This window comes from Lithobates pipiens, unplaced genomic scaffold (genome assembly GCF_037356315.1).
Source record: "Lithobates pipiens isolate NorthernLeopardFrog02 unplaced genomic scaffold, aLitPip1_a1.2 Scaffold_18, whole genome shotgun sequence".
NCBI classification, from domain to species: Eukaryota; Metazoa; Chordata; class Amphibia; order Anura; family Ranidae; genus Lithobates; species Lithobates pipiens.
Window position 1 is genome coordinate 172,507,189 of NW_027507758.1, and position 24,400 is coordinate 172,531,588.

The 24,400-nt window shown below is 40.9% G+C and overlaps 1 protein-coding gene across 8 annotated transcripts in view; it reads left to right on the top strand.

The window, feature by feature from the left end:
- UTRN (utrophin) overlaps positions 1–24,400 on the top strand; it is a 945,243-nt gene that overhangs the window by 277,972 nt on the left and 642,871 nt on the right. For all 8 annotated transcript variants that reach the window (XM_077486405.1, XM_077486408.1, XM_077486406.1 and 5 more), the window contains 7 exons: positions 205–350; positions 6,120–6,332; positions 9,608–9,721; positions 11,832–11,987; positions 13,003–13,173; positions 20,868–21,047; positions 23,712–23,846. In XM_077486405.1, the coding sequence (XP_077342531.1) occupies positions 205–350; positions 6,120–6,332; positions 9,608–9,721; positions 11,832–11,987; positions 13,003–13,173; positions 20,868–21,047; positions 23,712–23,846 (1,115 nt within the window). The remainder of the gene's footprint in view (positions 1–204; positions 351–6,119; positions 6,333–9,607; positions 9,722–11,831; positions 11,988–13,002; positions 13,174–20,867; positions 21,048–23,711; positions 23,847–24,400) is intronic.

The following is a 24,400-nucleotide window of genomic DNA, read 5'->3' on the forward strand; positions in this document are numbered from 1 at the left end:
GTCCTCACTAGATTTAGAACAGAGGTACGGTATTTTGGCTTGACACATGAATTCAGTTTGTGTTTGGATACTTCTATTTAGGAAATTACGTTAGCCAAAATTGAGTTTGCCTTAAACAGTGCACAGTTTTCTGTAAATGTGTACAGAAACTTTAGTTTTATTCAGAATGTATTTACACAGTGCTGTCATGTTTTATGTTTACAGCCCTGGATCACCAGCCCAGCCAGAAGTATTTGGATACCCGGAGGTTGTTGAAAGAAACAATAGTGGAATGTCAACACAAATTACAATCACAACTAACAGGGCTCTGTGACCCTGCAACAGTTGAGCTGGCTCTTCAACAGGCAAAGGTTGGTTATAATGAAAATGTATGCAGCGGTTCCTATCTTCTTTTTTGATTCAACCGAAAGTCTGAAATCGTTTTCATTGAACAAATAAAAGAAAATCAGGCCTTGAGTGCTTCAGCCGCCCAAGGTCCAGTTGACATGGCATTATTTTCCCCTTGGCAGGTTTCCTACCTTTTTACAATGGGTGAAAATATTAGCAAACAAGTTTGTAAAGCTGAAGTCTGGACCAACAAAAACATTAGCTATATTTAATCAAGTGTTTCCTAAAATATTTTTAATGCTTAGTTGGATACCACTAGTATAATAATCTGAGTGTGTATTATTTTCGCCTTCCTGTCTACCCATCCTAGGAGGTGAGTATTTGTACTTATACCTATCTTCCCTAGCAAACATGAGCGTTTAACCCATACAGTGCTGGGGACCCCACTGCATGAGTAAATCTAATAGAAGCCCAGAGTTAACCAAAAAAAAAAACAGTCTTGAGAAAAGTCTACCATTGCTCTGCTTTCTGACTGTAATGCCGCGTACACACAACTGTAGTTTCAAGCAGACTAGGTCCGACGGGATTAATCCGTCGGACAATCCGATCATTTATGGGCTAGTCCGATCATTTTTCAAAAAAAAATCAGACTGACCTAGAAATAGAACATGTTCAAATCTATCCAACGGGCTCAATTCCGACAGACTAAAATCGAAAACCGTTTCTCTGTGTGCTAATCCGACAGACCAAATACGATGCAAAGGCAGCTATTGGCTACTGGCTATTGAACTTCCTTGTTTAGTCCCGTTTACGTCATCATGTTCAAAACTAAAGGACTTTCGAATGGACTTAGTCTGTTCGTGTGTGGCCAAGTCCGTTCGTTCGGAAAGTCTGTCGGAACTCCGCCAAAAGTCCGTCAGGAAGACCGTCGGATCTAGTCTGCCGGAAAGTCCGGTCGTGTGTACGTGGCATAAGGCCTCAAGCACACTGGATGTTTTTGGACATTTTCACAGCTGCTGTTTTTGGCTCCAGACTTCTTTTTCTACAGACGATAAACTCTCCAGCATGTTATTCTATGTGTCCATGCACACATAGGCCGTTATCAACTGTTTTTGGCTGGAGCGTTTTTTGGCTGTAAAAAACAAAACAAAACTAGTGGGTTCTGAGAGGAGTTTTTCAGCTGTAAAAATGTTCCAATGTCAAATAATACAGTTAACTGCCGAAAAACACCTAACTCACCAACGTTTTTTAATGTTTTTTATCCCATTGAAAAAAAAAAAAAAAAACGAAAAAACACTTTTGCAAAAACATTGAAATACTTTGAGAAACTCACTGCAAAGCTACTGGTGTTTTTATAACATCCAGTGTGCATGGGACCTAATGCTGATATCAGTCAATGCTTTTTGAGTCATTGCTTGATCCCTGTCAGTGACTCAGAAGAAGTGAGGCCAGACACATCCAGGCAAGCAACGTTTTCCAAGGAAGGCAAGCAAGGTTATCCCCTATATGTTGCCATGATAGGTGTACTTAAAAAACAGGTAGGTAAGAATGCTCAGTAAACAAAAAAAATCTTGATATATAAACAGTAGAGGAAACATCTGAGCAGGAGCTGAGGCAGCTGGAAAAATCTGTGGCAAATAAGATACGCATTCAACAAAATCTTATCTTACATCATTGATAGTTGTGTTACATAATACATGTGTTAGAAAAGTGTGCATTTAAAAGAGTTTTATGGTCACAGCATACACGTTCATTTTATAATATCAGCATTGTGATAACAACACAAATGATTCTTTTTGACAATCCAATATAAGCTTACTTTAAAAAATCTCCTTTTATGTTGTGAGTGCTGCCTGTCTGCTGGCAATCACTTTCCAAATTTTTCTGGATTCCCTGCACGTGTGGATTCCCTGCACGTGTTGCCTCTAGTGCTGGCTTTCTCGTTCTGCATCTTCCTGGATTCCCTGCATGTTTTGCAGCTTCTCCTCTGCTGTTTACTTTCTAAGAATTTCTAAGGACTATATATCCCATGGTACCTTGCTGCCTGCAAGCTTGATTCCTATACTTACTCTGCCTCCTTCTCTCAGCACATAGAAGGCAGAAGGCAGGCTCTGTGAAATGTGTGAAACAGCAGTGCCTACTCACAGGGCATAGTGACTACAAATCACAGAATTCAAGGAACTAAATGTTTGGGGAGGTTCACAATGATTACAAAACTTTGAGATCATTTAGATTATTAGAAGTAGGCTAGAAATAATTGAAATACAATGTGGAAATTAACCACTTGCCACCCGCCCTATAACAAAAGCGGCAGCAAAGTGGTTTCAAAATCCTGACCGGACGTCATGTGACAAGATCAGGATTTTGAGCCGCTGCGTGCCCCCGGGGGCACGCATCGTGACGATCGTTGTTGCGGGGTGTCAGTCTGACACCCCGCAACTACGATCTCGGTAAAGAGTCTCAGACGGAGACTCTTTACCACGTGATTAGCCATGTCCAATTACGGCTGATCACAGTGTAAATAGGAAGAGCCAGTGATCGGCTTTTCCTCACTCGCATCTGTCAGACGCGAGTAGAGGAGAGCCGATTGGCTGCTCCTCTGACAGGGGGGCTCTGTGCTGATCGATTATCAGTATAGCCCCCCCCGAGGATGCCCACACTGGACCACCAGGGATGCCACCACACCACCAGGGATGCCACCAGACCACCAGGGATACCCAGCACAAGGTATGCCACCCTAGACCACCAGGGATTCCAGTCAGTGCCCACAATGGATGCCAATCAGTGCCCATAATGGATGCCAATCAGTGCCCACAATGTGCATCACTGATTGCCATGCATTATTGTTTGGCACTGATTGGCATCAATTAGTACAGTATAAAACAATACAATGCCGCCTACCAGTGCCCATCTGTGCCACCTATCAGTGCCCATCCGTGCCCATCTGTGCCGCCTATCCATGCCCATCTGTGCCACCTATCCATGCCCATCTGTGCCACCTATCCATGCCGCCTATCCATGCCAATCCGTGTCAGCTATCAGTGCCAATTTGTGCTACCTATCAGTGCCCATCCGTGTCATCCATCAGTGCCGCCTATAAGTGCCACATATCAGTGTCCATCAATGCCACCTCATCAGTGCCACTTCATTGCCCATCAGTGCCGCCTTATTAGTGCCCATCAGTGAAGGAGAAAACGTACTTATTTACAACGTTTTGAAACTGAAACAAAAAAAAACATTTTTTTTTTTCAAAATTTTCGGTATTTTTTTATTTGTTTAGCAAAAAATAAAAACCATAGAGGAGATCAAATACCACCAAAAGAAAGTTATATTTGTGGCGAAAAAATGATAAAAATTTCATTTTGGTACAGTGTAGCATGACCGCGCAATTGTCATTTAAAGTGTGACAGTGCTGAAAGCTGAAAATTGGTCTGGGCAGGAAGGTGTTTAAGTGCCTGGTATTGAAGTGGTTAATATATGATTTTACATTCTGACCATAGATACGCTTTAATAGATACAATTTCTTGTGCAAATATTTCAGCTGTTCTCTTCTGTGAAAACTTTCCCATTATTACAGTCAGTTGATTTTATCTCCATGAATAAAGTTTCATAATAAGAAGTGGCAGAGCTGACTGTACGAAGTGTGTTGCCATAGCTAACATACAGTACAGTGTAAGCACAATACATTCACACAGTAAATCTTCTCTTTGTCACGTTGCTCTATTTCACTTATTTGCTAGAGGGAATTAAAGCTGTGTAAGTTCTATTTCTTCTGGGCTCCTTTACTTTCCTATGTTTGTTTTGAAGTGCACTGTGCACTATGGTGTCCATTTATGAAGCAGTAAAATCTATTCACTGCTTCATTCTCCAGCATTCACAGAGGAGATCGTTCTCCTCTGTGAGCCAGTTTATGAAGCTTTGTAAATCGTTTCACCTTCGGAGGAGTGAAGAGATGTACAAACCCTTCCAACAGTGGAGGACGGTCCCTGATACTGCAATCTCGTGAGACTTTACCAGATTACAGCACCAGATATTCACAAACACCAAAAAATAATGCGTCCCCCTACATTATATATATATATATATATATATATATATATATATATATATATGTATACACACACACAGATTCTATATACATGTATATGTACACACATTTTATATATATATATATATATATATATATATATATATATATATATATATATATATATATATATATATATATATATGTATGTATGTATGTATGTATGTGTATATATATATATATGTATATATGTATATATATATGTATATGTACATATATATGTATATGTATATATATATGTATATATATATATATATGTGTATATGTGTATATATATATATATATATATATATATATATATATATATATATATATATATATATATATGTATACACATAAATATGACAGGGGGACATGGTTACAGTGTTGGGGGGTCTGAACGAGGTATAAGGAAGTTAAAAATCTCCCTCTTTCCTCCTCAGATCCCCCAGATTCTCTCTTTACTCCCCAATTCTCCACCTCTGAGCTGGTGAATCAGGGAGTGTGAATTCTGACTCAGATCGCCAGTGAAGCGATGAGATCTCAGCTTCATAAACTGCCCATTACTGTGTCATTCAATGAGGATTCTCAGTGTGCAGAGATCATCGGCGGGAGAACATGCTCAAACACTTCTCCCCTGATAATCTCTGGTCCATTAACTGTTTATGGGCTGTGAACAGCGGCGATCCTCTGGATCACTGCTGATCACTGCTTCATAAATGGACACCTATATAAAGTTTGCATAGATGAGGAGGTAAATACATTTTTTTTTCTAGACAACTGAGGGACACAAAGTTTTTAACCTTTGAATTATACTGGAAAATAGGATTATACAAAGGAGTATTGGACACTGGCAAGCAAAAAATAATAAATTAGGTCAGTACCGGATAAACCCTCTTACTGCCAGCACGCCCCAGTTTTTTTGCTAGTGTCCTAAAAAGATGGACGTCTTTTCTGCAGCTCTGCTGTGTTAAAGACTAAAGCCACATGATCAGAAATTCTGCCAGCAAAAGTCGAATGTGAGCTTTTGGTCGGAAATTCCGACTGTGTGTATGCTCCATCGGACTTTTGCTGGCAGAATTTCAGCCAGCAAAAGATTGAGAGCGGGTTCTTTATTTTTTGGTCGGAAAAAGTTCCAATCGGAAATTCTGATCGTCTGTACAAATTCCACGGAAATTACGCAAAATTCCTTTGCATGCTCGGAAACAATTAGACGCATGCTCGGAAGCATTGAACTTCACTTTCTCGGCTCGTCGTAGTGTTGTACGTCACTGCGTTCTTGACGGTTGAAAGTTCAGAGAACTTTTGTGTGACCGTGTGTATGCAAGCCAAGCTTGAGCGGAATTCTGTCGGAAAAACCATCCAAGCTTTTTCCAACAGAAAATCCGCTCATGTGTACGGGGCATAACCTTTTTGCTAGCACCCTTCTTTCCTTCTTAGATTTCTTTCTTATCTAAATCGCTGCTGGAGCTTTGTCACTTACAGCTTTTTGGCACGGTAATCCTTAAACATTTGGAGTACTGCATCTGGAACCCGCTTGACTGGACACTGCTGGGATAACCTGGAAGTTACCTTTGGGGTGTTGGGTGTAGGGTGCTTTCCAGACTCTGTTCTGCTAAAAATTAGATGCAGAGCGTTGTTCAGGTCCAGAGCAACTTGCATGGCCTCGGCACTTGCCCTGTGTTTTATATGAAATGGTTGTTTATAGCTGCTTTCTTGTTTTTAGGTTCTTTTACAGACATTAGATGCCCAGAAGGTGCACCTCGATACAATGTACACTGAAACCAGACTCCTGGAGAGGAGAGCCCCAGAAGACAAAACAGCAGCATACATGAATGAGTGCAGGGATATGGAAGAGCAGTGGAGCAAGCTAAAGAGTATCTGTGCCGATCACCTATGTATTCTAGAGGATATAACTTCCAGACTGAGAGAATTTGAAGTAAGGCAAATAGAACTGCAGTGATAGTTAAAGTGTATCTGAAGTAAAAAAAATAAAACTATATATATATATATATATATATATATATGTGTATACATATACGTATATAATATATATATATATATATATATATTTATTTCAGCTTACCAGCCCTTCCATAAAGTGACTGTACTTGTTTTCTTTTTTCCTTTGTTTTCACTCTGGTAATCCTATTAATAACTTTCTGTACTAGGCTAGCTAAATTCGCTATCTGCCCCAGATAGCAAGGCTGTCTTGCCACAAATTTGTGGCAGTGTTGAATTGTAAGTCTGTTAACTTACTGCACATTTTCACTGGAAAGTTGTACACTCACAGAGCACTTGAAGCACAAGTTCTAGTTGAAACTTGTCCAATTTGTAGCAAATTTGTGTGGCAAGTCTCTAGCAAGAGCAAAGTTGTAGTGATGAGTCTACGGCAAGAGCTTTGCAAGTCTACAGCATGAAAATTCAGCCACAGTGACCCCTGTGGTGGGATGACTATTGCACAACATAACTTAACTAGAACTTGCAGCAGACTTGCAGAATGTTTGCAAAGAAAGTTTATCTGGAGTCATGCAATTGTGCAACAAACTTGTGAAGCCTGGCTAGTCTAGAAAAAGCTTAGCAAGTCATTTTCTAACTTGCGGCACAATTGCTTGCTATCTGGGACTGTATCTGTGCAGGAAATCACGAGTTTCATCCAGGCTGGACTATAAACATGTCTTTCTCTCTTACTCACCTTTAGGCCGCGTACACACGGGCGGACTGTTCGCCCAACTTTGTCCGCTGAACAGTGTTTCAGCGGACAGTCCGCTCGTGTGTGGGCTTCAGCGGACAGTTTCAGCGGACTGTCTGACGAACAAAGTCTTACGGAATTTCCGTAAAACTGTCCGCTGAAACTTGGTTTGAGCGGACAGTCCGCCCGTGTGTGGGCCAGTCCGCTGTACTTTCGAAATGAGAGAACTGTTCCCGCCCGGAGAAAAGTCCGCTCATTTCGAGCGCGTCTCCGCCTGGTATGGACTTAAAGGGGAACCCCAACGCCGAAAAAAATCGGCGTGGGGGTCCCCCCAAAGTCCACAACAGACCCTTGTCCGAGCACGCTACCCGGCCGGCCAGGAAAGGGGGGCGAGCGAGCGCGCCCCGCCTCCTGAGCCGTACCAGGCCGCGTGCCCTCAACATGGGGGGTGCCTTGGGGAAGGGGGGGCCGCGCGGCCCCCCCACCCCAAAGCACCTTGTCCCCATGTTGATGAGGACAAGGGCCTCTTCCCGACAACCCTGGCCGTTGGTTGTCGGGGTCTGCGGGCGGGGGGCTTATCGGAATCCGGGAGCCCCCTTTAATAAGGGGGCCCCTGGATACCGGCCCCCCACCCTATGTGAATGAGTATGGGGTACAATGTACCCCTACCCATTCACCTGTAAAATAAAAGTACCCAAAAAAAAACACAACACACGAGATAAAATATTTTATTGCACAGCTCCGGGGGTCTTCTCGCCGGACTCCTCCGCTATCTTCTTGTAGCTCTTTTGCTAGCGGAGGAGTCCGGCTTTCTTCCTCCCCGCCGCCGGCCTCTTCTCCCGACTTCGGGGGTCTTGTCCCCCTCTTCGGTTCTTCTGCCGGGCCACCGCGCCTTCTTATAGCTCTTTTAGAGGCGGTGGCCCGGTCTTCTGTCGCCGCTGTCGCCGCCGTCGCCGCCGTCGCCGCCTTCCGTTCTTCTTCTTCTTCTTCTTCTTCTTCTCCAGGAGATGTTGACACGACGCTCTCTCCCCGGCCGGAATGCCAGAGCCGCGCTGTGCGGCCACTTATATAGTGACAATGGGGCAGTGTCACATGGTATATGTCACATTGGGGTTCCCCTTTAAGTACATTCCAGGCGGCGGAGCCCGCGACGTCTCCGTCGCGGGCCCCGCCAACCTTGACACGCGCTCGAAATGAGCGGACTGTCCTCAGCGTGTGTGGGCGAGTCCGATCATTTCAAAAGTTGCGCGGACTTAGTACGACGAACTTAGTTTGCCGTATTAGTCCGCTCAAAAAGTGCCGTGTGTGGGCATGTTCGTTCATTCAAAAGTTTGAGCGAACTGTTTGACGAACTTAGTTTGGGCAGACAGTCCGCCCGTGTGTACGCCGCCTTAGGCACACAGCCATACTGGGGATGTACAGCGTGCAGAACCTGCATAATTACTTTCTCGGGACCCATTGAGAGGAATTACAAGCTGTGTCTGTACACAGTTATGCACTGGGGGTTGCTTTGAATGCAGATAGTGTGTATTTGAAGCATATGGCCGTGCTTGTGCTTTACGCAATCTGTCACATAACTGCATACACCTTAATCCTCTAGTTCAGCAAAGGATAGCAGATAAAACTTAACAGAGGTTCCAATCCTTCACCACTCTACCCAAAGCTAAAGAAAAACAGTTTTGGCTGGACATACACAGGTGTAATACACAATGGGGGTTATTTACGAAAGGAAAATCCACTTTGCACTGAAAGTGCACTTGGAAGTGCAGTTGCTCTAAATCTAAGGGATAAATCTGAAATGAGTGGAAGCTCTGCTGATTTTTTCATCCAATCATGTGCGAGCTAAAATGTTTTTTTATTTTCCTTGCATGCCCGCCTCGGATCTACAGTGACTTTACTTTGAAGTGCACTTGCAGTGCAAAGTGGATTTTCCTTTAGTAAATAACCCCCAATGTTTCTTTATTGTGTTGGACCTGTTCTGCTGCAATCTAAGCAGTACACCATGCATCGCTAGTATTTTTTTATAGGCTTGTGTCTGGTTTATAGTGTATGACTTGTGACATACTTCCTGCACTGCTGACTTGTTTTTAAGGGGGTAATCTTTGGCGCTTGCATGCGTCTATCGTCACAGGTTTACTTTAAAATGTAATATATTATTACTACTTACAAATAACAGTAGAACCAGGGTATCAAATGTACAGCCTGTGCCCCGTTTTAGAAGAAGGTATCTGTGAACGAAACAAACATTTTTTACTTTTTCAGGGTCCACAAATACATTTTTAGGGAGCCTATGGTTAGCATTTGGGATAAAAACCTGAAAATGTCTTCTATCTGTTATTGCAATAAAGGCAAATAATGAGTTTGTTGATTTGACATTAAAGAGTTTTTTTTTTTGGCTAGGTTACATATAAACTATGGTTACTTTAGGGGGTCCAATTTTTAAATGTAAACAGCAGTAATTATTATCTTCCTAGTTTTATTCATATGATAATTTTGTGCCTTGCTGTCTCATACACATTCAGGATAATTCCAAATCTGTACAGAAATGGATGAGTGAAGCAAAAGATTTTGTGCTCAACCGGCATACAGCCGCAGAGGATCCTGAGGCTCTACAAGGACAGCTGGACCAGTGCATGGTAAGATATATCGGTTCACTGAATGAGAGCGGGACAGTCCCCTAATGTTATGTGCTAATATTTCTTTTTTATGTTGTTATGTTATCCAAAGTAAGACATCTGTGTCATTATACGCAAGCAGTATAGCATCTCTAAAATAAGCTACAGACAGAAACAAGGGGCCTGGAACCCTACTGTTTCTCTAATTCACAAATAAAATGCCTTTAGATTACTTTCTTTAACAAATTGTTGTAATTGTAATCACCAAGAAAGAATTTCACGCAGGAACACACACTTTGTTGCTTACATACCAGCCTTCTGTAAAATGGTTTTAAGGGGACAGAACAACCAACAGGTGACTTCCCAGGGTTCCCTGCTTCATCTCAGTGTGAAGTGCCACATTGCATAATTACATAGTTACATAGTAGGTGAGATTGAAAAAAGTCCATCAAGTCCAACCTATGTGTGTGATTATATGTCAGTATTACATTGTATATCCCTGTATGTTGTGGTCGTTCAGGTGCTTATATAATAGTTTCTTGAAACTATCGATGCTCCCCGCTGAGACCACCGCCTGTGGAAGGGAATTCCACATCCTTGCCGCTCTTACAGTAAAGAACCCTCTATGTAGTTTAAGGTTAAACCTCTTTTCTTTTAATTTTAATGAGTGGCCACGAGTCTTGTTAAACTCCCTTCCATGAAAAAATTTTATCCCTTTTGCGGGGTCACAAGTATGGTATTTGTAAATTGAAATCATATCCCCTCTCAAGCGTCTCTTCTCCAGAGAGAATAAGTTCAGTGCTTGCAACCTTTCTTCATAACTAATATCCTCCAGACCCTTTATTAGCTTTGTTGCCCTTCTTTGTACTCATTCCATTTCCAGTACATCCTTCCTGAGGACTGGTGCCCAGAACTGGACAGCATACAATAGGTGCGGCCGGACCAGAGTCTTGTAGAGTGGGAGAATTATCATTTTATCTCTGGAATAAATCCCCTTTTTAATGCATTTCAAATTTTCTATCTGCTTTGTTAACAGCAGCTTGGCATTGCATGCCATTACTGAGCCTATCATCTACTAGGACCCCCAGGTACTCTTCCATCCTAGATTCCCCCAGAGGTTCTCCCCCAGTGTATAGATATTATATTTTTGCCACCCAAATGCATTATTTTACATTTTTCTACATTGAACCTCATATGCCATGTAGTTGCCCACCCCATTAATTTGTTCAGATAGTTTTGCAAGGTTTCTACATCCTGCAGAGAAGTTATTGCCCTGCTTAGCTTAGAATCGTCTGCAAATACAGAGATTGAATGGTTTACCCCATCCTGCAGGTTGTTTATGAATAAATTAAACAGGATTGGTCCCAGCACAGAACCCTGGGGGACCTCACTACCCACCCCTGACCATTCCAAATATTCACCATTTATCACCACCCTCTGAACTCGCCCTTGTAGCCAGTTTTCAATCCATGTACTCACCCTATGGTCCATGCCAACGGACCTTATTTTGTACAGTAAAAGTTTATGGGGAACTGTGTCAAATGGGTAGGTATTATACATATAATATAGTGAATAATAAATCATCCCAGACTATCTACCTAAATTTAAAACATTTCTTAGTTATCCATAAACTCTAGGGAATGGTTAAAGCTTGAAGAAAAAATATACCAACACCAAATGACAACTCTCTTAAAATAGCATCCATAAATAAAGTGCCTTGTTGAAATCATTGCCGCTATACAATTATTTTAAGATATTTTAAACATTCTTTTATCCCCCTGAAGTTATTATCGCTGTGTAAATCATGATAATGGAGGTGGCCCTGAACTTCTGGGTCAGGTGCTGGCAGTGCACATATCAGCATAGTGATCTTTTCCAGCCATTGTAAATCACCTATTTAGTGGGTGGCACTTTAGACAACAGAGTTGTCCTTCTAAAGCAGGGAGTGACTTTGGCTACCAGCCAACTTCTATAAAGGTAACTTACAATGCTTTTTTATTGATTGCATTTAGATAAACTTAAAAGAGTAAGTTTGATACTATTATTTTAACATAGTAAGAGTTTGAATAGTTGGGTACATTTATGCTTGCTTTGTACAAAGGGGTCACCTTTATTTTTATTTCAAACTTAGGCTCTTGTGAATGATATGGAAGTTGTGGAAGGATGTTTAAACAAGTTATCAGATGTGGAAACCGCACTGAGAACCCACTCCGATACATTGATTCATACCTGGGTATTACCAAGGCTTTCCGACCAGCAGGCACAATGGGAACTACTCAATAAACAGGTAAACAGAACTGCTATGTATCTGAATTGAGGAGGAAATTTCATTGCTGGAACCTGTAAGTACACAACTTTTTGTACTGAAAGGACTACACCTCTTCTCTGATCTGAGTACTAATCTGTTCTATGACAATGTGTAATTAACCACTTGCCTGCCACCATATAGCAAAATGACGGCGGCAAAATGGTTTCAACATCCTTACCAGGGGCGTGCATCGCGGTGATCGTTGTTGCAGCATGTCAGTTTGACACACCCAACACCGATCTCAGTAAAGAGTTTCTGACTGAGACTCTTTACCATGTAATCAGCCGTGTCCAATCATGGCTGATCACAGTGTAAACAGGAAGAGCCGTTGATTGTTTTTTCCTCACTTGCGTCTGTCAGAGGAGAGTAGAGGAGTCACTTGCGATTAGAGGAGAGCCAATTGGTTGCTCCCCTGACAGGGGGGTCTGTGCTGATTGATTATCAGTGCAGGCCCCCAGGGATTGCCCACACTGAACCACCAGGGATGCCACTAGGATCATCAGGGATGTCACCACCAGGTATGCCACCCTAGACCACCAGGGATGCCAATCAGTGAATCAGCACCCACAATGGATGCCAATCAGTGCCCACAATGAGCATCACTGATTGGCAGGCATTATTGTTTGGCACTGATTGGTATCCATCCATACCATTAATTGGTGTACATCAGTGCCCATCCATGCCCATCCATGCCACCTATCAGTGCCCATCTGTGCCGTCTATCCCCTAAAGGTAGCAGTACTTCTCTATTTAGTGGCCATCTATGCTACGTTCCAGACTCCAGACCACACCCTTATGTATGGTAAATGCTTTTTACCTGTTTATGCTAGAAAATCATATGAAGAAAATGGAAAGATGGGTTTTGACTACAGAAATACCTTACTACATTAGTTCTGTTGCACTGTTTTAATAAAGTCCATATGTGTGTGCTGCACATACTAGGCATCTTATGGAGTTAAAATAAGTTTATGTTTAACACATGTTTACTTTTCAGGTAATTAATCAGATGAACAGGTTATCTGAAAGTCAGGAGAAAGCTGTGAATTTAAAGAAGGATTTGGCAGAAATGCGAGAGTGGCTGACGCAAGCAGAAGAGGAATATTTGGAAAGAGATTTTGAATACAAGTCTCCTGAAGAACTTGAGAATGCTGTAGAAGAAATGAAAGTAAGAAAGCGATGGATGACATTATTATTTAAAGAGATACCTAAAATGTTTATGGAATGGACTGTCAATGTGAAAAAAGTAGACCGTGCAGTCTTTCTAGCTATCTATACCTTTCTGTCAGAGTTGGTTTGGATCTAATCTAAAGGTGCTCATAAATGTTGAGAGGATTTGGGCCTGATCAGGATGGTCCTCATGTGTTAGCACCAAGATATATTGTCATACGAATATATGTATTGGATTTTGTTTGATTACAACTGTTTTACCCAAGATAAGCTTGATATAGAGGCATCTGACCATACTCTTACTATTTGACCATACTCTTACTAGATTACAGTACTGTGTGGGTTTTGTGTGTTTTTACTTTTTTGGAATTTGGTGCCGATCTCCGCTCCGCGGGCACTGTGTGAATCGAGCGGAGGACAGCTCAATCACACAGCGCGGAGGACATCGCTGGATCCAGGGGACAAGGTAAGTAACTCTCCCTGTATCCAGCGATGCGATCCCGAGTGGCTTGGGGTTACCGCTTATGGTACTGAAATCCCAACCCGAGCCATACTCGGGATCACCGCCAGGGAGGTTAAAAACAAGTAAACCAGATTAAACAATGATTTTGTTTAGTACCGCTTTCTTGGGTATGGTGATGTGCAGACTGCTGCATTGTTTTTTTTTTAAAAGAATCCTAAATCCCTACATTGATTGAAATTTGTCCGGTCCAGCAGGAACTGCCCAAATCTTAGTCCTTGTGTAGCCCTCTCTGTTCAACATAGGCCGGTCCATAGACTGGCTGCCGTCGAGTGGTCCTGCTGGAAAAGCAGCATTCAATCAGTGATTGCAGCCAATGGGCAGTGTATTCTGGCACCGGAAGAGTCCCACTGTCAGAATACAAAGACACAGGAATTCCACATCCACCTAAAATGTGTGTTTAGTCTTTTTATGTATGGCTAGCTTCACAGAACTTGTTAAAACTCAGTTCCTATACAGAACTAGTTTTAAACTGCTGCAATTAGTGTGAGGCTCAGTCGTTTACTTGCAGCAAAAGTGCTGTGTTTAAATACTAGTGGGCTTTTCTAAAGGGGATGAAAACTTTCACACAGTAAAATGGGTGAATATTAATTTCAGTTATCCAACCGTGTGAGAACTTTCGAAAACCCAATCATGCGTATGAAAAAAGTTTTAAAAAAATGGGACAGACTCTGACCACTTGGTCCTTTTTCTGCATTCACTCTTTTATGTTTCTACTTTTCTAAACAGGAATTTGTTTTTCACATGATTGGATAATTTAACTGATTATTTGCACAATTTTATTGTGTGAATTGTTTTGACTCCTTTCTGTTGCCTCTCTGTTTGGGTTACCTATGACAAGTATAAAACCCATGACTTCTAAAAAAAAGAGCAGTAATGCATTTTAAAATACAGATCTGTGTGTTTAATTCTGTTCTTTAACTCCTTGGCACTGAGCGGCCACATATTTGCGTGCAATAACGCCAATAGCATTGTGCCAAGAGCATTGTGCCAAGAGCACGTGCCCTGTTCGCTCCCGGCACAATTGCCAACAGCAAACTGAAAGCTCCCATTCGTGGTTGCCTGTCACAGCAGTCACATGACGATAAGCCCTGCCCCACCTTCTGCCATTCTTCACCCCTTAAAGGGCTGGCATGCGCTGGCTCTAAGAGGTTAAGGTATAACTAAAGGCAAAACTGGTTTTTATTCCAGTTTTGGGTAGAGGGGAGAGGAATTAGAACCCCTGTCAGTTTTAATTGCGGCCTGTGCCCCTGTTAGGGAGGTTTATACTCTATATTATCCTGTTTACTATTATCTTTGAAAGTGAAAGTAAAAGAGAATCCCAAATTTTGGGTTGTCCCCAGAAAAGAAATAGATGGGAAATCTCAGGTCATCAGAACACTAATTCTGATGACCTGTTAGTGACCAAGAGAATTCCTTAATTTGCAGATATTTCCTCTTACTTGTTTGGCTATGGGACAGGAAGTGAAGGTAAATCTCCGCAATGGGACAAAGATTGTAAAAATAAACCTTACAGGGGTTATATTCCTCCCTTATGCCCCATACACACGGTCAGACATTCCGACCACAAAATCCGTCTGATTTTTTCCGACGGATTTTGGCTGAAACTTGTGTTGCATACACACGGTCGCACAAAGTTGTCGGAAAATCCGATCGTTCTGAACGAGGCGACGTCATACGTCAGGACTATAAATGGGCCAGTAGCCAATAGCCTTTGTCTCTTAGTTTATCCTGAGCATGTGTGGCACTTTGTCCATTGGAATTGTCTACACACAATCAGAATTTACACAATCGAATTTTGTTGTCGGAAAATTTTAGATCCTGCTCTCAAACTTTGTGCGTCGGAAAATCCGGCGGAAAAAGTCCAATGGAGCCCACACGGTTGGATTTTCCGACAACATGATCCGATCGCACATTTTCGTCAGAAAATCTGACCGTGTGTACAGGGCATTACTCTATCCTAAAAAAATAAATGCCTATAGTTCTGCTTTAATGCCATGCTGGCCACAAACTGTCAGATTGTGGTCTTTTAGATTAGCAACATTTACCAACAACACTGTAGTGTGGAGGTCTACCTGTCTAGATAACATGTGATCAGATTGTTTTAGGTAGACCCTCATACTAAATTGGTAAATTGCTGATCTGCTAATCACACCTAAAACACAATTTGTGCAGGGCCAGCAACAAAGTGATCTGCTAATTATTAATTAAATACTGACATGCTGAAAACGATAGGACTTCAAAACATAAGGAGAACTCACTCACGGCTCTGTTATTTGTAATACAATTCAGAATGACCTCTGGGCTGTGAAAATCAGCGCAATGATTTTCCGTCTCTTTCTGAAAGTCCCTGTACATCCTATGTGAGGCGTATCTGTGTGAAAGAAAAAAAAAAATTCTGTCTGAAGATTATGCTTGAGGACAAAGGTCCTGGTAGAATGAAATCCTGTTCTAATTAGTGCTGTCTTCCTATCTGCCATGAACTCTAAATGTGTCATAATTAACGGTTTCTGTGCATTTTCCGAATCCTTAGTTATTACCTGGTTCTCAGTAACCTCTGTCAGTATTTCCATTTTATGTTGCTAGAAAATTATACCCGTGAGAAAAAGGACATTCTTGCTCTGGGGATGTTATACTGAAAATATTTGGGGTCACCCTGAAGCTCCAACATTAGCTTTAAAAGCAGAAATCACCTTGTATCTGCATATATTTGGAGTGTCACTGACAGCAGAAATTACCATCTAATGGGAAATAATAGCAGAGGGTATTGCGTCTCAGAAAATGTTTATATATAACACAGGAGAGAAACACTAGAGATGCTGGACTTTTCCTGCAAATATTCAATCAGTAATCACAATACATCAGCTCAGTGACCAGCACAGAATCAGTTTTATTGTAATTTAATCATAAATAAAATGTAAACAGGGAAAATACTTGGTTAGGGCATCAGTCTCAAAACAAAGTTGGTTGGATCAAGAGTATTATGTCCTTCTAGCACAGTGATTCAAGCCTAAAAATTCCACACCCTAATGCCCCATACACACGGTCGGACATTCCGACCACAAAATCCGTCTGAATTTTTCCTACGGATTTTGGCCGAAACTTGTGTTGCATACACACAGTCACACAAAGTTTGTCAGAAAATCCAATAGTTCTGAACGAGGTGACGTACAAAACGTACGACAGGGCTACGTAGAGGCCAGTAGCCAATAGCTTTCGTCTCCAAAATTTTTCTGAGCATGCGTGGCACTTTGTGCGTCGGAATTCTCTACACACAATCGGAAAAAGTCTGATCGGATTTTATTGTCGGGAAATTTTAGTTCCAGCTCTCAAACTTCTTCCGTCGGAAATTCCAATGGAAAAAGTCAGATAGAGCCCACACACGATCAGATTTTCTGACATAATCTGATCGGACTTTTTCCATCGGAATTTCTGACCGTGTGTATGGGGCATAAGGCTTGGTTCACACCTATGCGTGTGGCTGTGGTTGCAGAAAAACGCATCTGTTGCCGCACCCGCAGCCAAATCCCACTGCTCTAATTCTGAATGACACCCCCACTCATCTCAGCATGCCGCTCGTTTGCCTCGTGTGGGAACTGCAGGGAAACTGCATGGTTAAAAAGACCATGTGATTTCCCTGCTACCACGTTTTTGAAAAGGTGCCATGCTTTTTTTTTTTTTTTGCGGAAACGCGGGCACAGCAGCCCATTCATTTGAATGGGTTGCCGTGCCCACGCAAATTCGGCCCACACAAAATGCACAAGTGTGAACTTAGGGTAAAAGGTGGTAAAGAAACAAAAGACATCCTACTAAGACAAAGCCATATCAGCATTTTGCTAAGTGGGGCATCTAGCCATGGTTGACATATTCCAGCAAACTTTTTCAGGCATACCCTACCCGCATAAATTGTTTTAAATTTAGGCAAGTCCATATTAATAAACTGGCTAACATACTGTATAGCAAAAGGAGACAATTTTTTTCCGGAACAGTAAAATGGCTTTTTTTGTGCAGAAAAGAAGTAAGCTTATTATTAATCATTGATAAAGTCACTCATGTCATGTCACAAATGCTAGTTCTTCAATAGGTCACACTATGGCATGTTTAATCTCAATGTCAGCTCACCTCTGTGTACAGCTGACCTCATGACATAGTAAGCAGCCTACGTCTTTAGATGCATGACCCACATAAACAAAGGACATTCCAGAGGCTGCATTCACCATTCCGCTTTGGTGGAAAATGGATTCTTCTTTGAAATAAATTAAAATAAACGCATACGCTTAATGCAGATTGACATTGTTTTCATACGTTTCCATGGATTCTGCTGGAAATGCAAGTTAAAGTGGTATTAAATGCAATAGCACATTTTTGTTATGTTGCAGCTTACCAATTCTTAGATGTGGTAATTGCATTTGTTTTCTTTTTAAGGCTTTCTTTTTTTTTCACCTGGTGATCTTGCCAGTAAGTCTGTTGTTTTTCCACAAAACAAGCTGACCTCCAAATGTAACAGTTAAAGGGTTGAGACAAAACCATCTGCCACTGAAAGGGGTGCTTACAATGATCAACTTTATGTAAAACCTTTATCCCAAAAGGGATATAAAGTGTGAGCTGGAGTTTGGCTTTAGTTTGTTAGCCTAAATCTCCTAGTAAATCTAACACTCCCGCCAGATTAACAGTGCTTTTGTCCAAAGGTTCCCATTGTATGCCTTCATTCAGAGTGGGACACTCTAATACAGGAGGTGTGCTACTGGCCAGATGACCAGGGGAAAAAAGCCCCCAAAAAAGAAAAATAACACAGCCACCACATCTAATGATTGATAAGCTGCAATATGTTAAACTTTTGATTTATGGTTTAGTACCACTTTAAAGCAAATATGTGTAAATTGTGCCAGAATGTCCAGATCATTATTTTGGGTGCCTTCCTTTATTCATAGCTCCATTTTAACCATTTTACCAGCAAAGAGCAGATCAAAACATTCCACACTAAGGCCCCTTTCACACCTGTTTTTTTCAGGTGATACAAAATAGCGCCTGTATAGTGCCTGAAAAAAGCGTCTCCTTTCACTCCAGTGTGAAAGTGGGAGAGCTCTCACACTGGAGCGGTGCACTGGCAGGGTGGTAAAAAAAAGTCCCGCCAGCACCATCTTTGGAGTGGTAAAGGAGCGGTGTATTTACTGCTCCTTCACTGATCCTGCCATTGAAATGAATGGGGCAGCGTGGCTATACCGCCGGCAAAGCACCGCTGCAGCTGCACTTTGCGGTCAGTTTTAACCCCTCTTTCGGCCACTAGCGGGGGTTAAAATCGGCCCGCTAGCGACCGAATACTGCCGCTAAAACTACGGTAAAGCGGGGGTAAAAATAGAGCCACTTTACTGCCAACGCCCGTACCGCCCCAGTGTGAAATGGACCTAATGTAATTTGGTATAGTATAATTTCTGCTAAGATACAGTTGTGCTCATAAGTTTACATACCCTGGCAGAATTTATGATCTCTTGGGGATTTTTCAGAAAATATGAATAACACAAAAACTTTTCTTTCACTCATGGTTAGTGTTTGGCTGAGGCCATTTAGTATCAATCAACTGTGTTTACTCTTTTAAAATCACAACAGAAACTACCCAAATGACCCTGATCAAAAGTTTACTTACCCCAGTTCTTAATACCACGTATTGCCCCTTGAACATTAATGACAGCTTGAAGTCTTTTGTGGTATTTGTGGATGAGGCTCTTTATCTTCTCAGATGGTAAAGCTGCCCATTCCTCTTAGCAAAAATAATCCAGGGTCCGTCTGTCAGGAGTCCAGAAACTCATTGACCTTTTATACAAACACTAATTACAAGCAAACAGATCACAGGTGAGGATGGTTACCTTTAATAGCCTTTCAAACCCCTTTGTGTCAACTTGTGTGCATGTTATCAGGCCAGAATGGCACAGCTGGCCAAATGGGCTTACAGGTACATCCCTTTAAATTTGCCGGGACCTCCGTGAGTTGGGTCGCGGGTCCTGCAGACTTGATTCCTGCGGGGATAACCGTGATCGTCTCACGGGGAAGAAGCTAATGTAAACAAGCATCTCCCCGTTCTGCCTAGTGACAGTGTCACTGATCTCTGCTCCCTGTGATTGGGAGCAGAGATCAGTGACGTGTGACATGTAGCCACGCCCCCCACAGTTAGAAGCACGCCCCAGGACACACTTAACCTTTACCCTGCCCCCTAGTGGTTAACCCCTTCACTGTCAGTGTCATTTACACAGGAATCAGTGCCTTTGTATAGCACTGATTGCTGTATAAATGATAATGGTCCCAAAAATGTGTCAAAAATGTCCGATGCGTCCGCCATAATGGTGCAGTCACGATAAAAATCACAGATTTACTAGTGAAAAAAAATTATTAATAAAAATGCCATAAAACTATCCCCTATTTTGTAAACACTATAACTTTTGCTCAAACCAATCAATATGTGCTTATTGCGTTTTTTTTTTTTTTACTAAAAATATGTAGAAAAATACTTATCGGCCTAAACTGAGGAAAAATATTTTTTTTTATATATTTTTGGGGGATATTTACTATAGCAAAATGTAAAAAAGAACGCATTTTTTTTCAAAATTGTTGCTTTTTTGTTGTTTATAGTGCAAAAAATAAAAACCGCAGTGGTGCTCAAATATCACCAAAAGAAAACTCTATTTGTGGGAAAAAAAGGACGTAAATTTTGTTTGGGAGCCACATCGCACGCCGAACACTAACCATGAGTGAAAAAAGTTTTTGTGTTATCATTCATCATTCTTTTCTCAGTACAATGGCCAAGAAATCATATATTCTGCTAGGGTATTTAAACTTTTGAACTCAACTGTAAATGAACGCATTTCTTCACATGTGTTTGTTTTACAGTTGTGTATCTTCCAAGTACATACTCTATTGTACATTTGCACGTCCAATCATATGGTCTGAAAATGTTTGACAATTGTTATGCACCATCCTTCGTAGTAACTGACTTGGATTACGGATTATATGACTGATTGCTTTCTGTTCAGAAAATAATTCTCAGTATTCCAGATGTGATTATTCTATACCTCTTCACGTGAAGGCTTTGATTTGGCATGTTTAGGTAATTTGGCAATGTCTTGGTATGAATGATGAAGTACATATTTTTACATGTTTTTTTTTTTTTTCATTTTTAGAGAGCCAAAGAGGATGTGTTACAGAAAGAGGTGAGAGTGAAGATCTTAAAGGATAATATAAAGGCAATGGCAGCCAAAGGACCAGCTGGTGGCCAAGATTTGACAATAGAGCTTAAAGAGGTTCTTGACAACTATCAGCTACTTTGTAACAGAATGCGGGGGAAATGCCACACACTAGAGGTACTAATAATGATTACAAAAAAATGTGTATACTTAAAATTTTTTTGCTTTACTTTTTATTTTATTTATTACAGGTTCTTGTATAGCACTATCAATTTATTCATATATATTGTACATCGATCCCTGCCCTCAATCCATGGTTTCTCACATTCATACATATACATACACATGGGCCAATTTAGATAGAAGCCAATTAACCTACCAGGATCAAAATATAAATTCCCTACAGCGTCTGTGCTTAATACAACAGAATCCTTTAAATGTGACAGAAATCAAACAAAAACTTCATACTACGCCAATAACCAATTCATATAGACATTTTATAACAGTGTGAAAAATATAGAAATAAAGTAAAAAAAGTGCTGTGACTGTTCTGTTCCACAATGTTCTCTTTATAAAGTGCATTCTGTGCAATAAAAATATGGCAAGTTTATGAAGGTGCTGTGCTCCTTTCCTTTAGAGAAAAATGTAAAGGAAAGAAGTCTTGTGGAAATAATATGAGGATAAAACTGCTCACAAGATCTCTATGATAGCTTGTGATTAGCTATCACAATGATCACTATCAGTACAGCCTGCCCCTGTACTTTCTTTCTCCTGTTGAGTGGAAAAAAAAATACATTGTATTTTTTTCCTCGCTAGAGGAGAAAAATGTAAAGGAAAGAAGTCTTGTGGAAATAAAATAAGGATAAAACTGCTAGATAATGGTTTGATCTAGTTATCTGAGCCTTACTGCAATCACCGGGAATAGTAGAATTTTATTGTGGGTTGTTCTTTGGTGGTTGGTCATGGTAATAGCAAGAAATTTACAGCTAATTAAAAAATATATATATATATATATATATATTTTTTTAACTTTTTTGTGCCAGTTTTCCTTTAATAAAAAACAAAACAAAAACAAAAAAATCTGCATATGTATTAACACTTATCACCAAATAAAGGTCCAATTTCCCCTAAAAAGAAAAAAACAAGGTATAATTCACCCGGCTACACTAAGCTGTTATAAGCACAGATTTACTAATACATGTCAAAGTTAAATAACGGTTTTCAGGCATTAACATAAAAGAAAACCCTAACTTTATCTATTAAAATTGTTTTCTTCTCCCCACTCCTACCTATCCTGCCTAACTTGTACAGGCATACCCCAGGAAAGTGCGAAATCAGGCTCACTTATGCATAGAAACCAATGAGCTTCCGGATTTTATTACCAAAGCTTAATTGAACAAGCTGGGGTTAGAAGCTCATTGGTTTCTATGCAGAAGTGAGCCTGATTTTGCACTTTCCAGCTTTAGTAAATGAACCACATTGTGTACCTAAAAGTGGGGTATGCCTGTAATAAGAAGTTCTATATATGTAACTATTTTCAGTTTACCTTGATCTGGTCACGTGATTCTGCATCTCTGTGTAAGGGAGCACTCGACAGCGGCTCTGAATTCAGGGAGTGGTGACATCACCCATAAGCTCCCATGGCCCAGCTGTTGTCAGGGCTCCCGCCTCTCTCCTGCAGCAGCTGCTCACCGATACAGGGGAGCCAGGGCTCATGTGACCAGACTAAAGCAGATTAAAAATAAGTAAGCATGCAGATCCTTTTTAATATAGGTAGGTAGGAGGAGGGGGGACATTTTTAAGAACTTGTATACTATAGTTAGGGCTTTCTTCCACTTAAAATTTGTTTTGACCTTTACCATTAATGGGTTAAAGGGGTTGTAAAGTTACTTTTTTTATTTTTTTAAAATAACAAACATGTTATACTTACATCCACTGTGCAGGATGTTTTGCACAGAGTGGCCCTGAACCTGCTCTTCTGGGGTCGCTCGGCGGCTGTCTCGGCTTCCTCCCGCAAGTACTTCTCACGTTCATGCAAGCTCCCTCGCATGGTGGGAAGCACTTGTGGGCATGCTCCCGTGACACAGCCGGCGGCTATAGCCGCTTGCTGTATCCCTCGGGCCCCGTCCCCACGCGCCGCGTCATTGGATGTGATTGACAGCAGCACGAGCCAATGGCTGCGCTGCTTTCAATCCATCCACTCTAGCTAATCAGCGGCCAGGCTGAGCAGCGAAGAGGATGTCGGGAGCGAGCGCGGGACTTTGGACGGGTCAGGTAAGTAAAACGGGGGGGGGGGGGGGGGGTGGAGGCGCCTGCACTGTGTTTTTTTCACCTTAATGCATAGGATGCATTAAGGTGAAAAAATATTTACCTTTACAACCTGTTTAAGATAGTTGCGATTTTTAGTATATATTATTTTTTGATCCTTTTAATGCAGACCAAAATAAACGCTTAGTGTTGGCATCGTTTTTGGAGTAGATTAAGGTCAACAAAAAATACTCTTTTTATTTTTTATTTCGATTTTTTTCAAGATAAAACAAATTGTTGATATAGGTCAACCAAAAATCTGCATATCCTAAATCCCTTTGGACTCATTGATATATTAATGAGATTCACACGCATCCAAATAAACTGAATTCTGACACATATTTTCATATTTTGAAGTTTTGTAAGAACTTCCATAACACTTTCATGTGAGGGAGCAAGAATATTTGTTTATGAAAGAAAATGGATATTTTAAAAGCTCTTCTAATACCTTGTGGGAATATTTATAAAGAAAAGAGGATTTGCATTGTAAAAGGCTGTCTTCTGAGAATTATTTTAATTTTCTTCCTCTGACAGGAAGTGTGGTCTTGCTGGATAGAACTTCTCCATTATTTGAATCTGGAGACAGGTTGGTTAAGTTCACTGGAAGAACGAATACAGAACTCAACAAATCTCCCAGATAAGGTGGATGCTGCTAGTGAAGCTCTGGAGGTATAGTAACTGAACTTTTATTGTAAGGGTATATTTTCAAATAAATGTTAGCTTCTATTGTAGTTGACAGTGCCCGTCTATGGTTTGTAATTGATTTGAAATTCTCAGTATTTTTTTTTTTAATACACCTGCTTAGTGCCGTGCCTCTTGCTGTCATCAGTAACAGAGTGATTATTGCCCATGCCCATGTCAGAGTCATTAAACTCTTAGCTTGCTCCACTTTTTCTCAAAAATGGTGTTTGCCATACTGTGAAACAGAAATGATTATTGATCTCTTTCTCTACCTTGTTCTTTCATTATATTGTACTGTTAGTCCATGTGCCATGCTTACTGTTTATGTTATCACTCTATACTGATAACTGAAGCCCCTGTTATATGCTGTGAAATGTAATGAATATTTTGATGCTTTTCTTAAATAAATAAAAATGGGATTGCAAGTATATGAAACATGTTATTTTATACCATATTAAGGTACTTTGAGCCTTACTATGCCTTAAAGCAGTTGTAAACCCTGGGGGGAAAAGAAACCTGTAAGACAAAGGCATAATGAGCTA